General features: G+C 38.9%; 1 protein-coding gene across 1 annotated transcript in view; it reads right to left on the bottom strand.

Annotated features, from left to right (window-relative positions):
* phyhiplb (phytanoyl-CoA 2-hydroxylase interacting protein-like b) overlaps positions 1 to 14,800 on the bottom strand; it is a 34,407-nt gene extending 19,607 nt beyond the window's left edge. The window contains exon 1 of the mRNA XM_083556994.1: positions 14,496 to 14,800. Within this exon, the coding sequence (XP_083413120.1) occupies positions 14,496 to 14,601 (106 nt within the window). The 5' untranslated portion in view covers positions 14,602 to 14,800. The remainder of the gene's footprint in view (positions 1 to 14,495) is intronic.
* Positions 14,801 to 18,567: the final 3,767 nt, after the last annotated feature.

The following is an 18,567-nucleotide window of genomic DNA, read 5'->3' as shown; positions in this document are numbered from 1 at the left end:
AATAAATAGATAGATAGATAGATAGATAGATAGATAGATGGATGGATGGATGGATGGACATGGTAGCCTAGTGGGTTAATGTCAGTATCCCCACAAGGATGAGTTTGATTCCTGGTCGAGCTGGTTGCTGTGTTGGTAAATAAAACTTCTGGACCTTGTCCCCTCTGAAAACATTTCAATTCTGTTCTTTCTGTGTTGGATTGCTTTCCTGGTCTTTAATGAAAGATAACTCCACCAAAAAAAAAGGCACTTCTGTGGTAGCTCGGTGGGTTAAGGCTTGTGCCTGAACATGGTCCTTAATATAGTCCACGCTGGTGATAAGGTTTCAAAGCCAGTCCTACATGCCTTCTTTCTTACTGCGCTGGCATGAAACAAAGTATGAACCCTCCAAAAAGCACACATGCTTTTAAGCAGTGGTCGCTCAGTGGTTTAAGGCTTGTGCCTAATCTAAACATGCTTCCTAGTCTGATCTCTTCCATGGTTCAGTGGGTTAAAGCTGGTGCCTCGCTGATGGTGAGGATCAGGGTTTGAATCCTGCTAGTTGTGATGTAGGTTATGTTCCTGCTTCCTAAATCTTTCTTTAGCTTTATATTCTTGTGTTGATGGTTTAAAGGTAGATAGACCTGCTCTAAACAACCTTCCCGGCCTGTCTTCCCTGATGGCTCAGTGGGTTAAATCAGGTTTCTTGCTTTTGGTGGGGTTCAGGGTTCGAATCCTGCTTTCTGTCTGCCAGTCACGATCAGGATTCACTTTCTACATCTTTCTTTAGCGATATGTTTTTATTTTTAATGGGTTGAAAAGAAAGATAGACCTGCTCTAAATAGGCTTCTTAGCCAGTCCTCACCGATGGTTCAATGGGTTAAGGTTGGTATCTTGCTGGTGGTGGGGCTCATAGTTCGAATCCTGCTTTCTTCCTGTTATTTACAATGTGGGTTCAACTTGTGCTACTTACATCTGTATTCGCTTCCTACATCTTTCTTTAGCGTTAAATTCTTGTGTTGATTGTTTGAAAAGAATGATAGACCTGCTCTAATCAAGCTTCCTATCCTATTTTTTCTGATGGCTTAGTGGGTTAAGGCTGGTACTTTGCTAAAGTTGGTGGTCAGGGTTCAAACCTGGCTTTCTGTCTGCTAGTCATGAGGTAGGTTAAATTCTGATTCCTACATCTTCATATTCTTGTTTTGATGGGTAAAAAAGAAAGATAGACCTGCTCTAAACAAGCTTCCAAGCTTGTCCTTCCTGATGGTTCAGTGGGTTAATGCTGGTACCTTGCTAATGGTGTGAATCAGGGTGCGAATCCTGCTTTGTCCCTGCTAGTCACGTTATAGGTTTGCTTCCTATGTCTGTCTTTAGCATTATATTCTTGTGTTGATGGTTTAAAAGAAAAGATAGACCTGCTTTAAACAATCATTGCAGCCGGTCCTTCCCGATGGTTCAGTGGGTTAAGACTGGTATTTTGCTGTTGGTGGGGTTCAGGGTTCGAATCCTGCTTTCTGTGTTTCTGTCTGGTCTGAATTTCTTGCTTTGAAGCATGAAACAAATGATAAACCCCCCCAAAAAAGAAGGTGTGTTGTGGGACTTGATGGCTTTGTGATAAAAGCCTTGCCTGGTTGCTGTGTTGGTAAATAAAACTTCTGGACCTTGTCCCCTCTGAAAACATTTCAATTCTGTTCTTTCTGTGTTGGATTGATTTCCTGGTCTTTAATGAAAGATAACTCCACCAAAAAAAAAGGCACTTCTGTTGTAGCTCGGTGGGTTAAGGCTTGTGCCTGAACATGGTCCTTAATATAGTCCACACTGGTGATAAGGTTTCAAAGCCAGTCCTACATGCCTTCTTTCTTACTGCGCTGGCATGAAACAAAGTATGAACCCTCCAAAAAGCACACATGCTTTTAAGCAGTGGTCGCTCAGTGGTTAAAGGCTTGTGCCTCATCTAAACATGCTTCCTAGTCTGATCTCTTCCATGGTTCAGTGGGTTAAAGCTGGTGCCTCGCTGATGGTGAGGATCAGGGTTTGAATCCTGCTAGTTGTGATGTAGGTTATGTTCCTGCTTCCTAAATCTTTCTTTAGCTTTATATTCTTGTGTTGATGGTTTAAAGGTAGATAGACCTGCTCTAAACAACCTTCCTGGCCTGTCTTCCCTGATGGCTCAGTGGGTTAAATCAGGTTTCTTGCTTTTGGTGGGGTTCAGGGTTCGAATCCTGCTTTCTGTCTGCCAGTCACGATCAGGATTCACTTTCTACATCTTTCTTTAGCGATATGTTTTTCTTTTTAATGGGTTGAAAAGAAAGATAGACCTGCTCTAAATAAGCTTCTTAGCCTGTCCCCACCGATGGTTCAATGGGTTAAGGTTGGTATCTTGCTGGTGGTGGGGCTCATGGTTCGAATCCTGCTTTCTTCCTGTTATTTACAATGTGGGTTCAACTTGTGCTACTTACATCTGTATTCGCTTCCTACATCTTTCTTTAGCGTTAAATTCTTGTGTTGATTGTTTGAAAAGAATGAAAGACCTGCTCTAATCAAGCTTCCTATCCTATTTTTTTCTGATGGCTTATTGGGTTAAGGCTGGTACTTTGCTAAAGTTGGTGGTCAGGGTTCAAACCTGGCTTTCTGTCTGCTAGTCATGAGGTAGGTTAAATTCTGATTACTACATCTTCATATTCTTGTTTTGATGGGTAAAAAAGAAAGATAGACCTGCTCTAAACAAGCTTCCCAGCTTGTCCTTCCTGATGGTTCAGTGGGTTAATGCTGGTACCTTGCTAATGGTGTGAATCAGGGTTCGAATCCTGCTTTGTCCCTGCTAGTCACGTTATAGGTTTGCTTCCTATGTCTGTCTTTAGCATTATATTCTTGTGTTAATGGTTTGAAAGAAAAGATAGACCTGCTTTAAACAATCGTCACAGCCGGTCCTTCCCGATGGTTCAGTGGGTTAAGACTGGTATTTTGCTGTTGGTGGGGTTCAGGGTTCGAATCCTGCTTTCTGTGTTTCTGTCTGGTCTGAATTTCTTGCTTTGAAGCATGAAACAAATGATAAACCCCCCAAAAAAAAGAAGGTGTGTTGTGGGACTTGATGGCTTTGTGATAAAAGCCTTGCCTGGTTGCTGTGTTGGTAAATAAAACTTCTGGACCTTGTCCCCTCTGAAAACATTTCAATTCTGTTCTTTCTGTGTTGGATTGATTTCCTGGTCTTTAATGAAAGATAACTCCACCAAAAAAAAGGCACTTCTGTGGTAGCTCGGTGGGTTAAGGCTTGTGCCTGAACATGGTCCTTAATATAGTCCACGCTGGTGATAAGGTTTCAAAGCCAGTCCTACATGCCTTCTTTCTTACTGCGCTGGCATGAAACAAAGTATGAACCCTCCAAAAAGCACACATGCTTTTAAGCAGTGGTCGCTCAGTGGTTAAAGGCTTGTGCCTCATCTAAACATGCTTCCTAGTCTGATCTCTTCCATGGTTCAGTGGGTTAAAGCTGGTGCCTTGCTGATGGTGAGGATCAGGGTTTGAATCCTGCTAGTTGTGATGTAGGTTATGTTCCTGCTTCCTAAATCTTTCTTTAGCTTTATATTCTTGTGTTGATGGTTTAAAGGTAGATAGACCTGCTCTAAACAACCTTCCTGGCCTGTCTTCCCTGATGGCTCAGTGGGTTAAATCAGGTTTCTTGCTTTTGGTGGGGTTCAGGGTTCGAATCCTGCTTTCTGTCTGCCAGTCACGATCAGGATTCACTTTCTACATCTTTCTTTAGCGATATGTTTTTCTTTTTAATGGGTTGAAAAGAAAGATAGACCTGCTCTAAATAAGCTTCTTAGCCTGTCCCCACCGATGGTTCAATGGGTTAAGGTTGGTATCTTGCTGGTGGTGGGGCTCATGGTTCGAATCCTGCTTTCTTCCTGTTATTTACAATGTGGGTTCAACTTGTGCTACTTACATCTGTATTCGCTTCCTACATCTTTCTTTAGCGTTAAATTCTTGTGTTGATTGTTTGAAAAGAATGAAAGACCTGCTCTAATCAAGCTTCCTATCCTATTTTTTTCTGATGGCTTATTGGGTTAAGGCTGGTACTTTGCTAAAGTTGGTGGTCAGGGTTCAAACCTGGCTTTCTGTCTGCTAGTCATGAGGTAGGTTAAATTCTGATTACTACATCTTCATATTCTTGTTTTGATGGGTAAAAAAGAAAGATAGACCTGCTCTAAACAAGCTTCCCAGCTTGTCCTTCCTGATGGTTCAGTGGGTTAATGCTGGTACCTTGCTAATGGTGTGAATCAGGGTTCGAATCCTGCTTTGTCCCTGCTAGTCACGTTATAGGTTTGCTTCCTATGTCTGTCTTTAGCATTATATTCTTGTGTTAATGGTTTGAAAGAAAAGATAGACCTGCTTTAAACAATCGTCACAGCCGGTCCTTCCCGATGGTTCAGTGGGTTAAGACTGGTATTTTGCTGTTGGTGGGGTTCAGGGTTCGAATCCTGCTTTCTGTGTTTCTTTCTGGTCTGAATTTCTTGCTTTGAAGCATGAAACAAATGATAAACCCCCCCAAAAAAAGAAGGTGTGTTGTGGGACTTGATGGCTTTGTGATAAAAGCCTTGCCTGGTTGCTGTGTTGGTAAATAAAACTTCTGGACCTTGTCCCCTCTGAAAACATTTCAATTCTGTTCTTTCTGTGTTGGATTGATTTCCTGGTCTTTAATGAAAGATAACTCCACCAAAAAAAAGGCACTTCTGTGGTAGCTCGGTGGGTTAAGGCTTGTGCCTGAACATGGTCCTTAATATAGTCCACGCTGGGGATAAGGTTTCAAAGCCAGTCCTACATGCCTTCTTTCTTACTGCGCTGGCATGAAACAAAGTATGAACCCTCCAAAAAGCACACATGCTTTTAAGCAGTGGTCGCTCAGTGGTTAAAGGCTTGTGCCTCATCTAAACATGCTTCCTAGTCTGATCTCTTCCATGGTTCAGTGGGTTAAAGCTGGTGCCTCGCTGATGGTGAGGATCAGGGTTTGAATCCTGCTAGTTGTGATGTAGGTTATGTTCCTGCTTCCTAAATCTTTCTTTAGCTTTATATTCTTGTGTTGATGGTTTAAAGGTAGATAGACCTGCTCTAAACAACCTTCCTGGCCTGTCTTCCCTGATGGCTCAGTGGGTTAAATCAGGTTTCTTGCTTTTGGTGGGGTTCAGGGTTCGAATCCTGCTTTCTGTCTGCCAGTCACGATCAGGATTCACTTTCTACATCTTTCTTTAGCGATATGTTTTTCTTTTTAATGGGTTGAAAAGAAAGATAGACCTGCTCTAAATAAGCTTCTTAGCCTGTCCTCACCGATGGTTCAATGGGTTAAGGTTGGTATCTTGCTGGTGGTGGGGCTCATGGGTTGAATCCTGCTTTTTTCCTGTTATTTACAATGTGGGTTCAACTTGTGCTACTTACATCTGTATTCGCTTCCTACATCTTTCTTTAGCGTTAAATTCTTGTGTTGATTGTTTGAAAAGAATGAAAGACCTGCTCTAATCAAGCTTCCTATCCTATTTTTTTCTGATGGCTTATTGGGTTAAGGCTGGTACTTTGCTAAAGTTGGTGGTCAGGGTTCAAACCTGGCTTTCTGTCTGCTAGTCATGAGGTAGGTTAAATTCTGATTACTACATCTTCATATTCTTGTTTTGATGGGTAAAAAAGAAAGATAGACCTGCTCTAAACAAGCTTCCCAGCTTGTCCTTCCTGATGGTTCAGTGGGTTAATGCTGGTACCTTGCTAATGGTGTGAATCAGGGTTCGAATCCTGCTTTGTCCCTGCTAGTCACGTTATAGGTTTGCTTCCTATGTCTGTCTTTAGCATTATATTCTTGTGTTAATGGTTTGAAAGAAAAGATAGACCTGCTTTAAACAATCGTCACAGCCGGTCCTTCCCGATGGTTCAGTGGGTTAAGACTGGTATTTTGCTGTTGGTGGGGTTCAGGGTTCGAATCCTGCTTTCTGTGTTTCTGTCTGGTCTGAATTTCTTGCTTTGAAGCATGAAACAAATGATAAACCCCCCAAAAAAAGAAAGTGTGTTGTGGGACTTGTTGGCTTTGTGATAAAAGCCTTGCCTCTGAGCTCAGAGGTTGCTGGTTCGATTCTGGCTTGTCCCCACACTAGATAAGCTGTGTGTAAAGTAGTGTCTGGTGAGCAATGAGGTAGGTAACTGTAAACAAAGGCTGTGAATGCATGCTGCTTCACAACCTCAGAAAAAGTGAGGGTGATAGGTTATTGGCAAAATTTTTTCCTATATATGCAAAACTAAGTCGATACTTTTTTGGACGTTTTTGCTTCATAACACCCTGTTTTCAGCTTCTCAGATGCCGGGGGGGGCAGATGCCCGGTTATTGCCCCCCTGCTTCAGGATACACCCTCCGAAACCACATCCAACCTTCCACGCAGCCATTTCTGACACCTTCCTTACTACGGCCACCAGAACCTTCCACACTCTTTACTTTGAACCCTGGCCGGGGTTTGAACCGGCAACCTCTCAACCCAGAGGTAAAGCTCTTCCAATTGAGCCACAGGATTTCCTGCAAGAACCTGATTTTTAGGACCTTTTTTGGTTCATTTTTGGTTCATGTTAAAAACTTTTTAAACAATTTAAAGGAAAGCCAAGCGGTAGGAATCGAACCAGGTGAGTCAGATAGCAGCAACCACTTCACTGACCATTACACCAACACAGAAGAGGCAAACAAACCTTTGCTTATTGGACTCTTGGCTTTTCTATAGTTAGGAGACCAGTGTTTTCTCTTAGATCATGATGGTAGAGGGTCAAAACTTCTTCCTGTACATTCTCTCAGTAACTCGAAGTCTATGAGAAGTGGCTCAGGTACAAGAACCACATCTCCAACACCTGCACCACTGATATACCATGATTTGCCAGCAACCAATTTTAATGATCTTTCATTGTTCTGTTTTTAAAAACTTCTTATAATGTTCAATATGAAACTAGAGGTAAGAATTGAACCAGGGAAGTCTTTCATCATAGATCACTAATGGCATTACTTCAAAACTCAAAACTTTGTTAGACATGTAAATAAGCAGGAAAGACAGAGACAAAGACAAGAGACACAGACACAGCTTTAGAAAGAGTGAGAAACAAATAGAGAGACAGCAAGAGAGAGACATATACAGTGAGACAGAGACATTTACTAAACATGTATCATATGTACAGCATGTGATATATATGTAAGCATATGTACAGTGATTAAATATAAAGGCTATATCAGTGCAGAGATGTGTGGACATCATTTAGAGCCTTTGCTATGTTTCCACACGGACAGTTAATGAGGTGATACCGGAGAAAATGCACCTCTTCAAGTCAAGTCAGGAAGCTTTTATATATATAAAATTATAGACATTTTACAGATTTAAATGATGTATTGTTTTTATCTGTACGATCAATAAAGACAGTAATTTAAGTTTGTGTCGCCATTATGAGGGAAAAACCCACAAAACGCCACCCAGAGGGTAAATTGTGAGAATCATGGCGGATTTTGGTGTTTGATTTGAGACTCAGAAATAAAACAAAAGTTTACTGATTAAAAATATTTTTATCTGGAGTTAATTTATTTATTTTATATCTAAGTAAAGAAAGGAAAACAATTTCGTGGAATTTAAAATCATTTTATTTTGACAGCCAAATATATATATATATATATATATATATATATATATATATATATATATATATATATATATATATATATATATATATAAATATATATATATATATATACAGTGAGGAAAATAAGTATTTGAACACCCTGCTATTTTTCAAGTTCTTCCACTTAGAAATCATGGAGGGGTCTGGAATTGTCATCGTAGGTGCATGTCCACTGTGAGAGACATAATCAAAAAAAAAAAATCCAGAAATTACAATATATGATTTTTAAACTATTAATTTGTATGATACAGCTGCAAATAAGTATTTGAACACCTGTCTATCAGCTAGAATTCTGACACCCAAAGACCTGTTAGTCTGCCTTTAAAATGTCCACCTCCACTACATTTATTATCCTAAATTAGATGCACCTGTTTGAGGTTGTTAGCTGCATAAAGACACCTGTCCACCCCATACAATCAGTAAGAATCCAACTACTAACATGGCTAAGACCAAAGAGCTGTCCAAAGACACTAGAGACAAAATTTTACACCTCCACAAGGCTGGAAAGGGCTACGGGGAAATTGCCAAGCAGCTTGGTAAAAAAAAGTCCACTGTTGGAGCAATCATTAGAAAATGGAAGAAGCTAAACATGACTGTCAATCTCCCTCGGACTGGGGCTCCATGCAAGATCACACTTTGTGGGGTCTCAATGATCCTAAGAAGGGTGAGAAATCAGCCCAGAACTACACGGGAGGAGCTGGTCAATGACCTGAAAAGAGCTGGGACCACTGTTTCCAAGGTTACTGTTGGTAATACACTAAGACGTCATGGTTTGAAATCATGCATAGTACGGAAGGTTTCCCTGCTTAAACCAGCACATGTCCAGGCACGTCTTAAGTTTGCCAATGACCATTTGGATGATCCAGAGGAGTCATGGGAGAAAGTCATGTGGTCAGATGAGACCAAAATAGAACTTTTGGGTCATAATTCCACTAAACGTGTTTGGAGGAAGAAGAATGATGAGTGCCATCCCAAGAACACCATCCCTACTGTGAAGCATGGGGGTGGTAGCATCATGCTTTGGGGGTGTTTTTCTGCACATGGGACAGGGTGACTGCACTGTATTAAGGAGAGGATGACCGGGGCCATGTATTGCAAGATTTTGGGGAACAACCTCCTTCCCTCAGTTAGAGCATTGAAGATTGGTTGAGGCTGGGTCTTCCAACATGACAATGACCCGAAGCACACAGCCAGGATAACCAAGGAGTGGCTCTGTAAGAAGCATATCAAGGTTATGGCGTGGCCTAGCCAGTCTCCAGACCTAAACCCAATAGAGAATCTTTGGAGGGAGCTCAAACTCTGTGTTTTTAGCAACAGGCCAGAAATCTGACTGATCTAGAGAAGATCTGTGTGGAGGAGTGGGCCAAAATCCCTCCTGCAGTGTGTGCAAACCTGGTGAAAAACTACAGGAAACGTTTGACCTTTGTAATTGCAAACAAAGCCTACTGTACCAAATATTAACATTGACTTTCTCAGGTGTTCAAATACTTATTTGCAGCTGTATCATACAAATAAATAGTTAAAAAATCATACATTGTGATTTCTGGATTATTTTTTTTTTAGATTATGTCTCTCACAGTGGACATGCACCTATGATGACAATTTCAGACCCCTCCATGATTTCTAAGTGGGAGAACTTGCAAAATAGCAGGGTGTTCAAATACTTATTTTCCTCACTGTATATATATATATATATATATATATATATATATATATATATATATATATATATATATATATATATATATATATATTTGGCTGTCAAAATTACAATTATTTTAAATGGCACGAAATTGTCACACTGTAGAGTCACACTGAAGGCATCAAGGGCTATTTGACCAAGAAGGAGAATGATGGGGTGCTGCACCAGATGACCTGGCCTCCACAGTCACCGGACCTGAACCCAATCGAGATGGTTAAGGGGTGAGCTGGACCGCAGAGTGAAGGCAAAAGAGCCAACAAGTGCCAAGCATCTCTCGGGGAACTCCTTCAAGACTGTTGGAAGACCATTTCAGGTGACTACCTCTTGAAGCTCATCAAGAAAATGCCAAGAGTGTGCAAAGCAGTAATCAAAGCAAAAGGTGGCTACTTTGAAGAACCTAGAATATGACATTTTTCAATTGTTTCACACTTTTTTGTTATGTATATAATTCCATATATAATTCCACATGTGTTTTCATAGTCATGAAAATAAAGAAAACTCTTTGAATGAGAAGGTGTGTCCAAACTTTTGGTCTGTACTGTATATATATATATATATATATATATATATATATATATATATATATATATATATATATATATATATATATATACAGTACAGACCAAAAGTTTGGACACACCGCAGAACACAATAGAACATATAGAACACAAGCAGAGAAAAGATGATGATGATCAGGAATGTGTCTGTTCTCAGTCATGTTTACATCATCCACGTTAACCCCAAACCTCTTACTGCCTTCTGTGGTGAGTGAGAGTCCGGACTTTATACACCAGTGGATTGAACGCGCAATGACAGGAAATCGGTTGTTCGGCTGAAATCGGCATGCAGTGAAAATAAAAAAATAATATTTCACCAAATCAAGTAACGAGCCGGTTTTGAAAATGTAAGAAGTAAAAAGTACAGATATTTGTGTAAAAATGTAATGAGTAAAAGTAAAAAGTTGTCTGAAAAATAAATAGTGGAGTAAAGTACTGATACCGAAAAAATCTACATAGGTACAGTAACGAAGTTTTTGTACTTCGTTACTTCCCACCTCTGCTGTTAATTAGGGACAAGCTGTTAAACCATGACTTAACAGGCTACATTTGGGAGCAGGGCAACAAACCTAGTGAAAGTGAATATTGGCCGTCACCCACAGTCCGACCTGTCTGACTGTGCTGGCTTGCCAGGAGGTGTTGAGGAGAGTCCAAAATCAGCACGTTAACCCAACATTAAGAATAAAGGAGCATATGGATGGCACAACAGGGATGTCTACAAAGCCTGATGAAGCTTGGAACTTAAACACCTCAGATTCCATAAGAAGAGACATATTTCAGGAGAATATTTAACAGTTTCTAAAGTATATTTAATAATATACTACACTGTGAGTGTCTGGAATTCCTGGCAGTTTGAACACACAACTATCTAATGCAATTAGCTCTTAGCACGAAAGAGCACTTAATACTTAAAGACTACTTAGACACAAGCTGTATTTTTTCAGAGTACCGGGACACAAATAAAAGAGAAAAATATACAAACCTGAACTTTCCACCATGATTTTGACTCTTTCGGTCATGCCCATTATTTCTGTAAAGCTGGCAGCTTAAGGTTATTCACAAATGTCAGCCTTCAATCTCTGATCAGACTCTTTAAGGATGCATTTAGTGTGCAGATTTTTGAGCCACTTTTCAGCAACTATTGGCGATAATTGCATTCTGTTGCCCAGGGTTGAGCAAAATTCTATTTTCATGCAATATATACTGTATTTCTGGATGAAATATTCAGAACACCATGACCGTTCCTGCTGGCGTCTACTGCTTTCTAGATTTTAAAGCAGGTTTTAATAAAATTATGCATTTGAACCATTTTAAGGCAAGTATCCCACTTCTGATACATTATGTGGTGGTAGCTAAGTGATTAAGGCTATGGGTTACTGATTGGAAGGTTCAAGGGGTTCAAGACCTGCTATCGCTAATCTGCCACTCTTTTGGGCCTTGAGCAAGGCCCTTAACCCTCTGTGCTCCAGGGATGCTGTTACATGGCTGACCATGCATTTTGACCTCAGCTTCCTACATTTCTGGGATATGTGAAGAAATAACAATTTCCCTGTGAGATCAATAAAGTAATTTTCTAAATTTCATTTTCTTACTTTAATTTTCTCAATATTCTCAACTTTTTTGCACAAATTCTTTGCTCATTTTGTATTCTGATCTTGCCTTTATATTATCATAGAATGAATATTTTAAAAAGGTTTAGGACTTTTATTTAGAAGCATGACCAGGCTTATTTAAAGTGCTTGGCAGAAACACATTTGTTTTAAATTCATCTTTCTGCTTCACTGGCAAAGTTTTAGATTGTGTATATTTGAGTCCGATCGATGCCAAACACCTATTAACAGCATGTTAAATGTGAAATAAATGTGAGATTTTACTGTGTAGCACTCTGCATTTAGCCAGACAGAGCCGAATAACCTCATAATGTGTGTGAAATGTAGCTGTCATTGATACCAACTAGCTTGTAATGTGTTTTGAAAGTAGGAATGGAACGGATTTGATGTGCTTGCACATGGAGGCACAAAACATATCTGGAACAAACACTAATTTTAAATTGACACCTTGTACACAAAACAAAACAAAAATTATCACTGGATAGTTGTGTAGTGTGTCTATGTGGTTGCAAGGTTCTGTTAGCAATAAAATATTTGACTGCAATTCAGGCTGAAAAAAAAGGGTTTATTAGTAAAAATTAATAGGCATACCGCTAACATCTCTTTGTTGCAAATCCACTAGTGTAACTGTCCCCTCTATTATTGCTTAATGCCTGCACCCTGTTAAATACAGTAACATCCATGGCCTATACGCATACAAACAACCCATAATGCCACATAAAGCATGAATGGGCTAATAATGATGAATCGACTCTCTTTTTCTGTCCATGTTTGCCTTTTCTTAAATGCTACAAGCTCTGCCACAATTAGTAAATTGATGGCCTGTGCTAAATTGTTCTATTCATTTGGTAGGTGGGTGGGAAGGCTTGGCAGATGGTAGCCTCCCTTGGACCCAGTGCTCACTACCACAGCTGGACCATGCATCTGAAAACCATCAGTCTTCGAAAGGATCAACCCAGCTGGGGCTCCTAGGGTTTTTTCCCAGGGTTACATATCCCCTCATCACAATTATAGACTGTCTGTAGTCACATGCTAATGAGTTTGAATAGAAAAGCAAATGAACTAGACAATCCAACACAACGCGTCACTGCTGAGGTAAATCAGGAGCTAGAAAGCACAGGGATGAGTTGGGACTGGGCAGAATGTTCCAGCATGACTCAGCGGTATTGATTATTTTCACATCATGCCCCGTGTTGTGCCACATCCAATCTGGATGTCAGGTGTGTGAAATGAGAGAGCCGCCAGCATCTGTGTGGTGGTCTGTTGGGCACATAGGGGCACACATTATTCTCCCACCCTCACTATTCTAATGAAGAGTGACATCATAGGAACCCATCTGGCATTATAATCTGTATTAGAGCATGCAAGTTTGGATATGAGAGATGGGTTTCCAATGGCACATGCACAGCTGATTTCAAAGTGACATTTAGTGTATGGGTAAGTGAGGAGAGAGCACTGTACATGAAATGCTGACATACATATGTAAAAACTCTTTGATTTTTACAGCACAAGCCATCAATTTAAAAAAATACACAGTCTCTCGCTGTCTCTCTCTCAGCATAGCCAAAAGGGCTTCAGGTTCCTTTACCAGTGTGTTAGGGCTGGTGTGGAATATAAAGTAGCTCCTTCAAACAAATCCACTAGAGCACACATACACACATTCACACACTTTCAAACACTCATAAGCCATGCTCCCTAATTAAGTTCAAAGTATAGAACAAATGTGCTGCAATTAATACATTTTCTGATATGCTTTATTTACTCAGATAACCTATAAGAAGATATTTATAAATTCTGAATGACACAGTGTCCTTGCTGCTAAAAAGATAAAGTGCACTCCAGGACAGGTTAGAAGTGTATACATTAGTCAATAATGCTTAATATGTATGGATAGTGCTCATACTGATGGATGAGCACATCAGTATCACCATAGATCACATCAGCCCTTAATGAAAATATAGGGAATTATGCTGGATAATTTATCAAAATCTATACAGTGTTAAATTAAAAAGCAAATTAATTATAGTCGATCTGGGCACTCTGGAAGTGAGCACAGTAGGTGGTCAGTCTTCACTATAAAGTACAATGTTTTTTTTTTTTTTTGGCTCAGTCCCGAGCTTATCTCTCTGTTTTAAAACATTTGTCCTTAATAGCAATCCATGATCCTAAGTCACCTTGCTTTATCGAAATGTGCAATGCGACTCATACTCTACTTTCCAGAACATGAATCAGCACAATGTGCATCATGGATCAGACCTACAGATCATGCTTGGTCACTAGCTCATATGTGTACATTCTATGGGGATTAGTTTAACATAGAATTTGTTCTTTTGCAAGAGAAAGTCGGGTGGGGTGTCTTTTCTGATATCGCCCAACAACTCAACAACCACCCCTACCCCTACCCCTACCCCTACACACACACACACACACACACACACACACACACACACACACACACACACACACACACACACACACACACACACACACACACACACACACACACACACTCAAACACACACCCCAGCAGACTTGTCTTCTTTTATTGAGGTACGTGTCCATGGTGCTGAAAATCAAGCGCAAATGCAAACAAACGATGTTTTTATTATTATGCGCGATTTTAGGAAGTTTAAATATCCGGTTTGTCCAATCCAGAGTATAAAACTGATCACAGTACTGATTAATCACCGTTTGATTTGCCTACCAACCTAAAACTCTCCAAAAAAATCTTTCTTTTACTGTCATTAGAACTGTGATTGTGTGGTCACAAATACGAATACAGACATTGCAGAGATTGCAATAGATGTTAGATTAGATTGCAACAAAACCTATTAAAACCACACACACACACACACACACACACACACACACACACACACACACACACACACACACACACACACAAACGCGCGTTCACCAAATGGGAAAGAAATGACTGAGCTGGACAATGCCCAGTGCTACCTTCTCGGTCACAAAGCTGTATCGCGTCCAAGCTCAGGTTCTTCATCACGTCCTCGCACGGGCTTGTCGGGCTGCTGACACTGCGAGCCACGCGTGGCACCTCCATTTCTTCCTGCTGATGATATCCCAACAGCAGATCCTGCACTGAGCGGCTCGCCTTGCCTTCCTCCTCTGTCCCCTACCCGGCTTTCTTAATGCATGACGTCATCAAATCGTCAGGAGGACTTTGTGGTAAGAATGGGCTGTGTACACCAGTTAGTAGAATCCTGTGGGTTACACCAGCACTGCTCACTCACATGGTCTGTGTAATACCAATCAATAGATGTCCTATCGTCTCAAAGTCATGAGTCATGCATTTTATTCTATACTTTGTTTAATACCCTTCTGGGAATAAATCACAATTTTATGCATTTTTCTTTGTCTCTTTCTTTTTATGGACTATCCTACAACATTTACACAAAACATTAAAATGTTAGCATGTAAAAGTTGCGTAACTTAGACAACCACCACAAGTGCTATAGGCTCAGACGAAAGTTGCATACTTACAGTAATAACAGAATTTGCAGTGGAAGAACTACCCTATTAAAGGGGTAAAAATAAAATCTATATTTTTTTATTTAAATAAAAGATTTTCAGCAATATGGTGATGCTACTGTATATGTTGATTTGAAGTGCTTAAGGTTATATTAGACAGCCCTAATTCTTTGTTACTTTTAAAGAAATTCATTAAGGTGGAAAAAACGATACTTTTATATTTAAAGAATAATTTTGTACAAATATTTTAAATATATAAAATATAAATAACACACACACACACACACACACACACACACACACACACACACACACACACACACACACACACACACACACATATGTATATATATATATAAGATCTATTTTAATGATGCTGCAATGCCCATACTCTGTTATTATATTAAATACAGTACAGTGGTTGAGTAACTTAAAATATGTTTTAAACAGGTTGATACTGTGTGATAATTCAGGATATCTTGGTTTATTTACCTGATATCATTCATAAATGTGTAATGTGCCATTAAATTAATAGATGCTGCTATGTTTACCAAAACATAGTGTCAGGAATAGACAGAATTTCCCACCAGTCACTGCATCTTACGGGACCGTGTCACGTTTGCACATCTGAGTCACATTCATGATAATTAGCTTAGCAATTAACACTGCTATATAGACTTACCATTTGCTGCAATGTTTGTCTTTTGTGAAATTCTACATGGTTTTCTTGCTAATTCTTGTACCCTTGTTCCATTGTGTTTGTTTTGTCAGTGTGCACTTATAATTATTATTATTTTTCGTATAATTTCCAATTTTCGAAGCTTACATGACAAATGAATGCATATATTTTATTATGGTCATTATAAACATGAGACAAAATGTTTTATATACAATTATATACCATTCAGTCTATTTACAGTAATATACTCCAGTCACAAATAACTAAATATTAAATAACTGCAAAATAACAACCATTGCAACAGCTTACAATATGCATATTCTTAATGTAATTGCCTGGCAACAGTGTTGCTTCTGAGACTCTGCTATGCCACTGTTATGCTGTTTAATGCAATAAATTGTTTGAGGGGAAAAATAAAGACAGGGAATTTTACTTCTTGTTCACAAAAAGGTAAGATACTAATAATTACACTGTTTTATGTTAAATATGAAAGTGTATATGTCACATCAACATTATATCAGCTAAAATAATCATTTTTTATTCAAATAAGCCCCTGGATGGGTCACATGTCTATGGTAGGGCACTGTGCACACACAGATTCAGGCATGCTCATTTAAGTGCAATTTAGAGTCATTCATTTACCCACTAGAATGTTTTTGGGTGGTGGGAGGAAACCGGAGAACTTGGAAGAAACTCATGCAGACAGAGAGAGAGAGCATGCAATGTAATTTCACACATAAACAATTATTTTACATGTAGAAGCAAAACACTACTACTACTACTACTACTACTACTACTACTACTACTACTAATACTGCTGCCTGTATTACTATTACTACTACTACTACTACTACTACTACTACTACTACTACTACTACTACTACTACTACTACTGATACTGCTGCCTGTATTACTATGACTACTACTACTACTACTACTACTACTACTACTACTACTACTACTACTACTACTACTACTACTACTAATACTGCTGCCTGTATTACTACTACTACTACTACTACTACTACTAATACTGCTGCCTGTATTACTATTACTACTACTACTACTACTACTACTACTACTACTACTACTACTACTACTACTACTGATACTGCTGCCTGTATTACTACTACTACTACTACTACTACTACTAATACTGCTGCCTGTATTACTATTACTACTACTACTACTACTACTACTACTACTACTACTACTACTACTACTGATACTGCTGCCTGTATTACTATGACTACTACTACTACTACTACTACTACTACTACTACTACTACTGATACTGCTGCCTGTATTACTATGACTACTACTACTACTACTACTACTACTACTACTACTACTACTACTACTGATACTGCTGCCTGTATTACTATTACTACTACTACTACTACTACTACTACTACTACTACTACTACTACTACTGATACTGCTGCCTGTATTACTATGACTACTACTACTACTACTACTACTACTACTAGTACTACTACTACTACTACTAATACTGCTGCCTGTATTACTACTACTACTACTACTACTACTACTACTACTACTACTACTGATACTGCTGCCTGTATTACTATGACTACTACTACTACTACTACTACTAATAATAATACTGCTGCCTGTATTACTACTACTACTACTACTACTACTACTACTACTACTACTACTACTAATACTGCTGCCTGTATTACTACTACTACTACTACTACTACTACTACTACTACTACTACTGATACTGCTGCCTGTATTACTATGACTACTACTACTACTACTACTACTAATAATAATAATACTGCTGCCTGTATTACTACTACTACTACTACTACTACTACTACTACTACTACTACTACTAATACTGCTGCCTGTATTACTACTACTACTACTACTACTACTACTACTACTACTACTACTACTACTAATACTGCTGCCTGTATACTACCCGTATTGCTACTCCTACTACTACCAGAATTATTAGTACTAATAACTCCACTACTACTATTATTACTACCACTACTACCCCCACTGTTACGACCCATATTACTACTACTACTACTACTACTACTACTACTACTACTACTACTACTATTACTACTATTACTACTAACTGTATTACTATGACTACAACTACTACTACCTGTATTGCCACTCCTACTACTACCAAAATTTTTAGTACTAATAACTCCACTACTAGTATTATTACTACTACTACTATTACTGAAACTACCAGAATTATTAGTACTAATACTACCACTACTACTCCTACTAATACTTATTAGTATTAGTATTGTTAATTAGATTAATATTGTTATTTATTCTTATCCGTTTTAGTTGCAATAATTAAATTCAAAAATTGAATTCAAAAATCAATGCAAAGCAAGTAATACTATAATATTACAACAAAATGCTGTGTTCCTCAAGACAGCTGTGCTGCCCCAACTTACAATGTGACCTTGTAACATCAGCTCCACATGTTCCCGTGGAACCACAGACACGTGATCATGCCTCTTAAAACAGCCTACAATGACGAAAAGATGACATCTTATTAATAATGAAATGATTAATTTGCTAAACCCAATTTCATCCTAGTCAAGGTTGTGTTGGGTCAGAAGACTATCGCAGACTAATATTTAATATTTAATTATTTAGCCCAATAAATCTTTGATTTGAATATCCACTTTAAATACAGTAAGAAGTTTGTTCTGGTTCTGGATGGTTGAATATGTTGGAGAGATTAGCTGTGAACGAGAAGTGAATTACATTGACTTCTTATGTAACAAGATTACCAGCCATCTGCCCCAAGCATGAGTTTCAGCTGTAATACCGGTGGCAAAATTGAATTGAATG

Source organism: Silurus aristotelis (genome assembly GCF_946808225.1).
Source record: "Silurus aristotelis genome assembly, chromosome: 12".
In the NCBI taxonomy this organism is placed as follows: domain Eukaryota; kingdom Metazoa; phylum Chordata; class Actinopteri; order Siluriformes; family Siluridae; genus Silurus; species Silurus aristotelis.
Note: the sequence above shows the minus strand (reverse complement) of the source record. Positions and strands in the feature narration are given on the sequence as shown.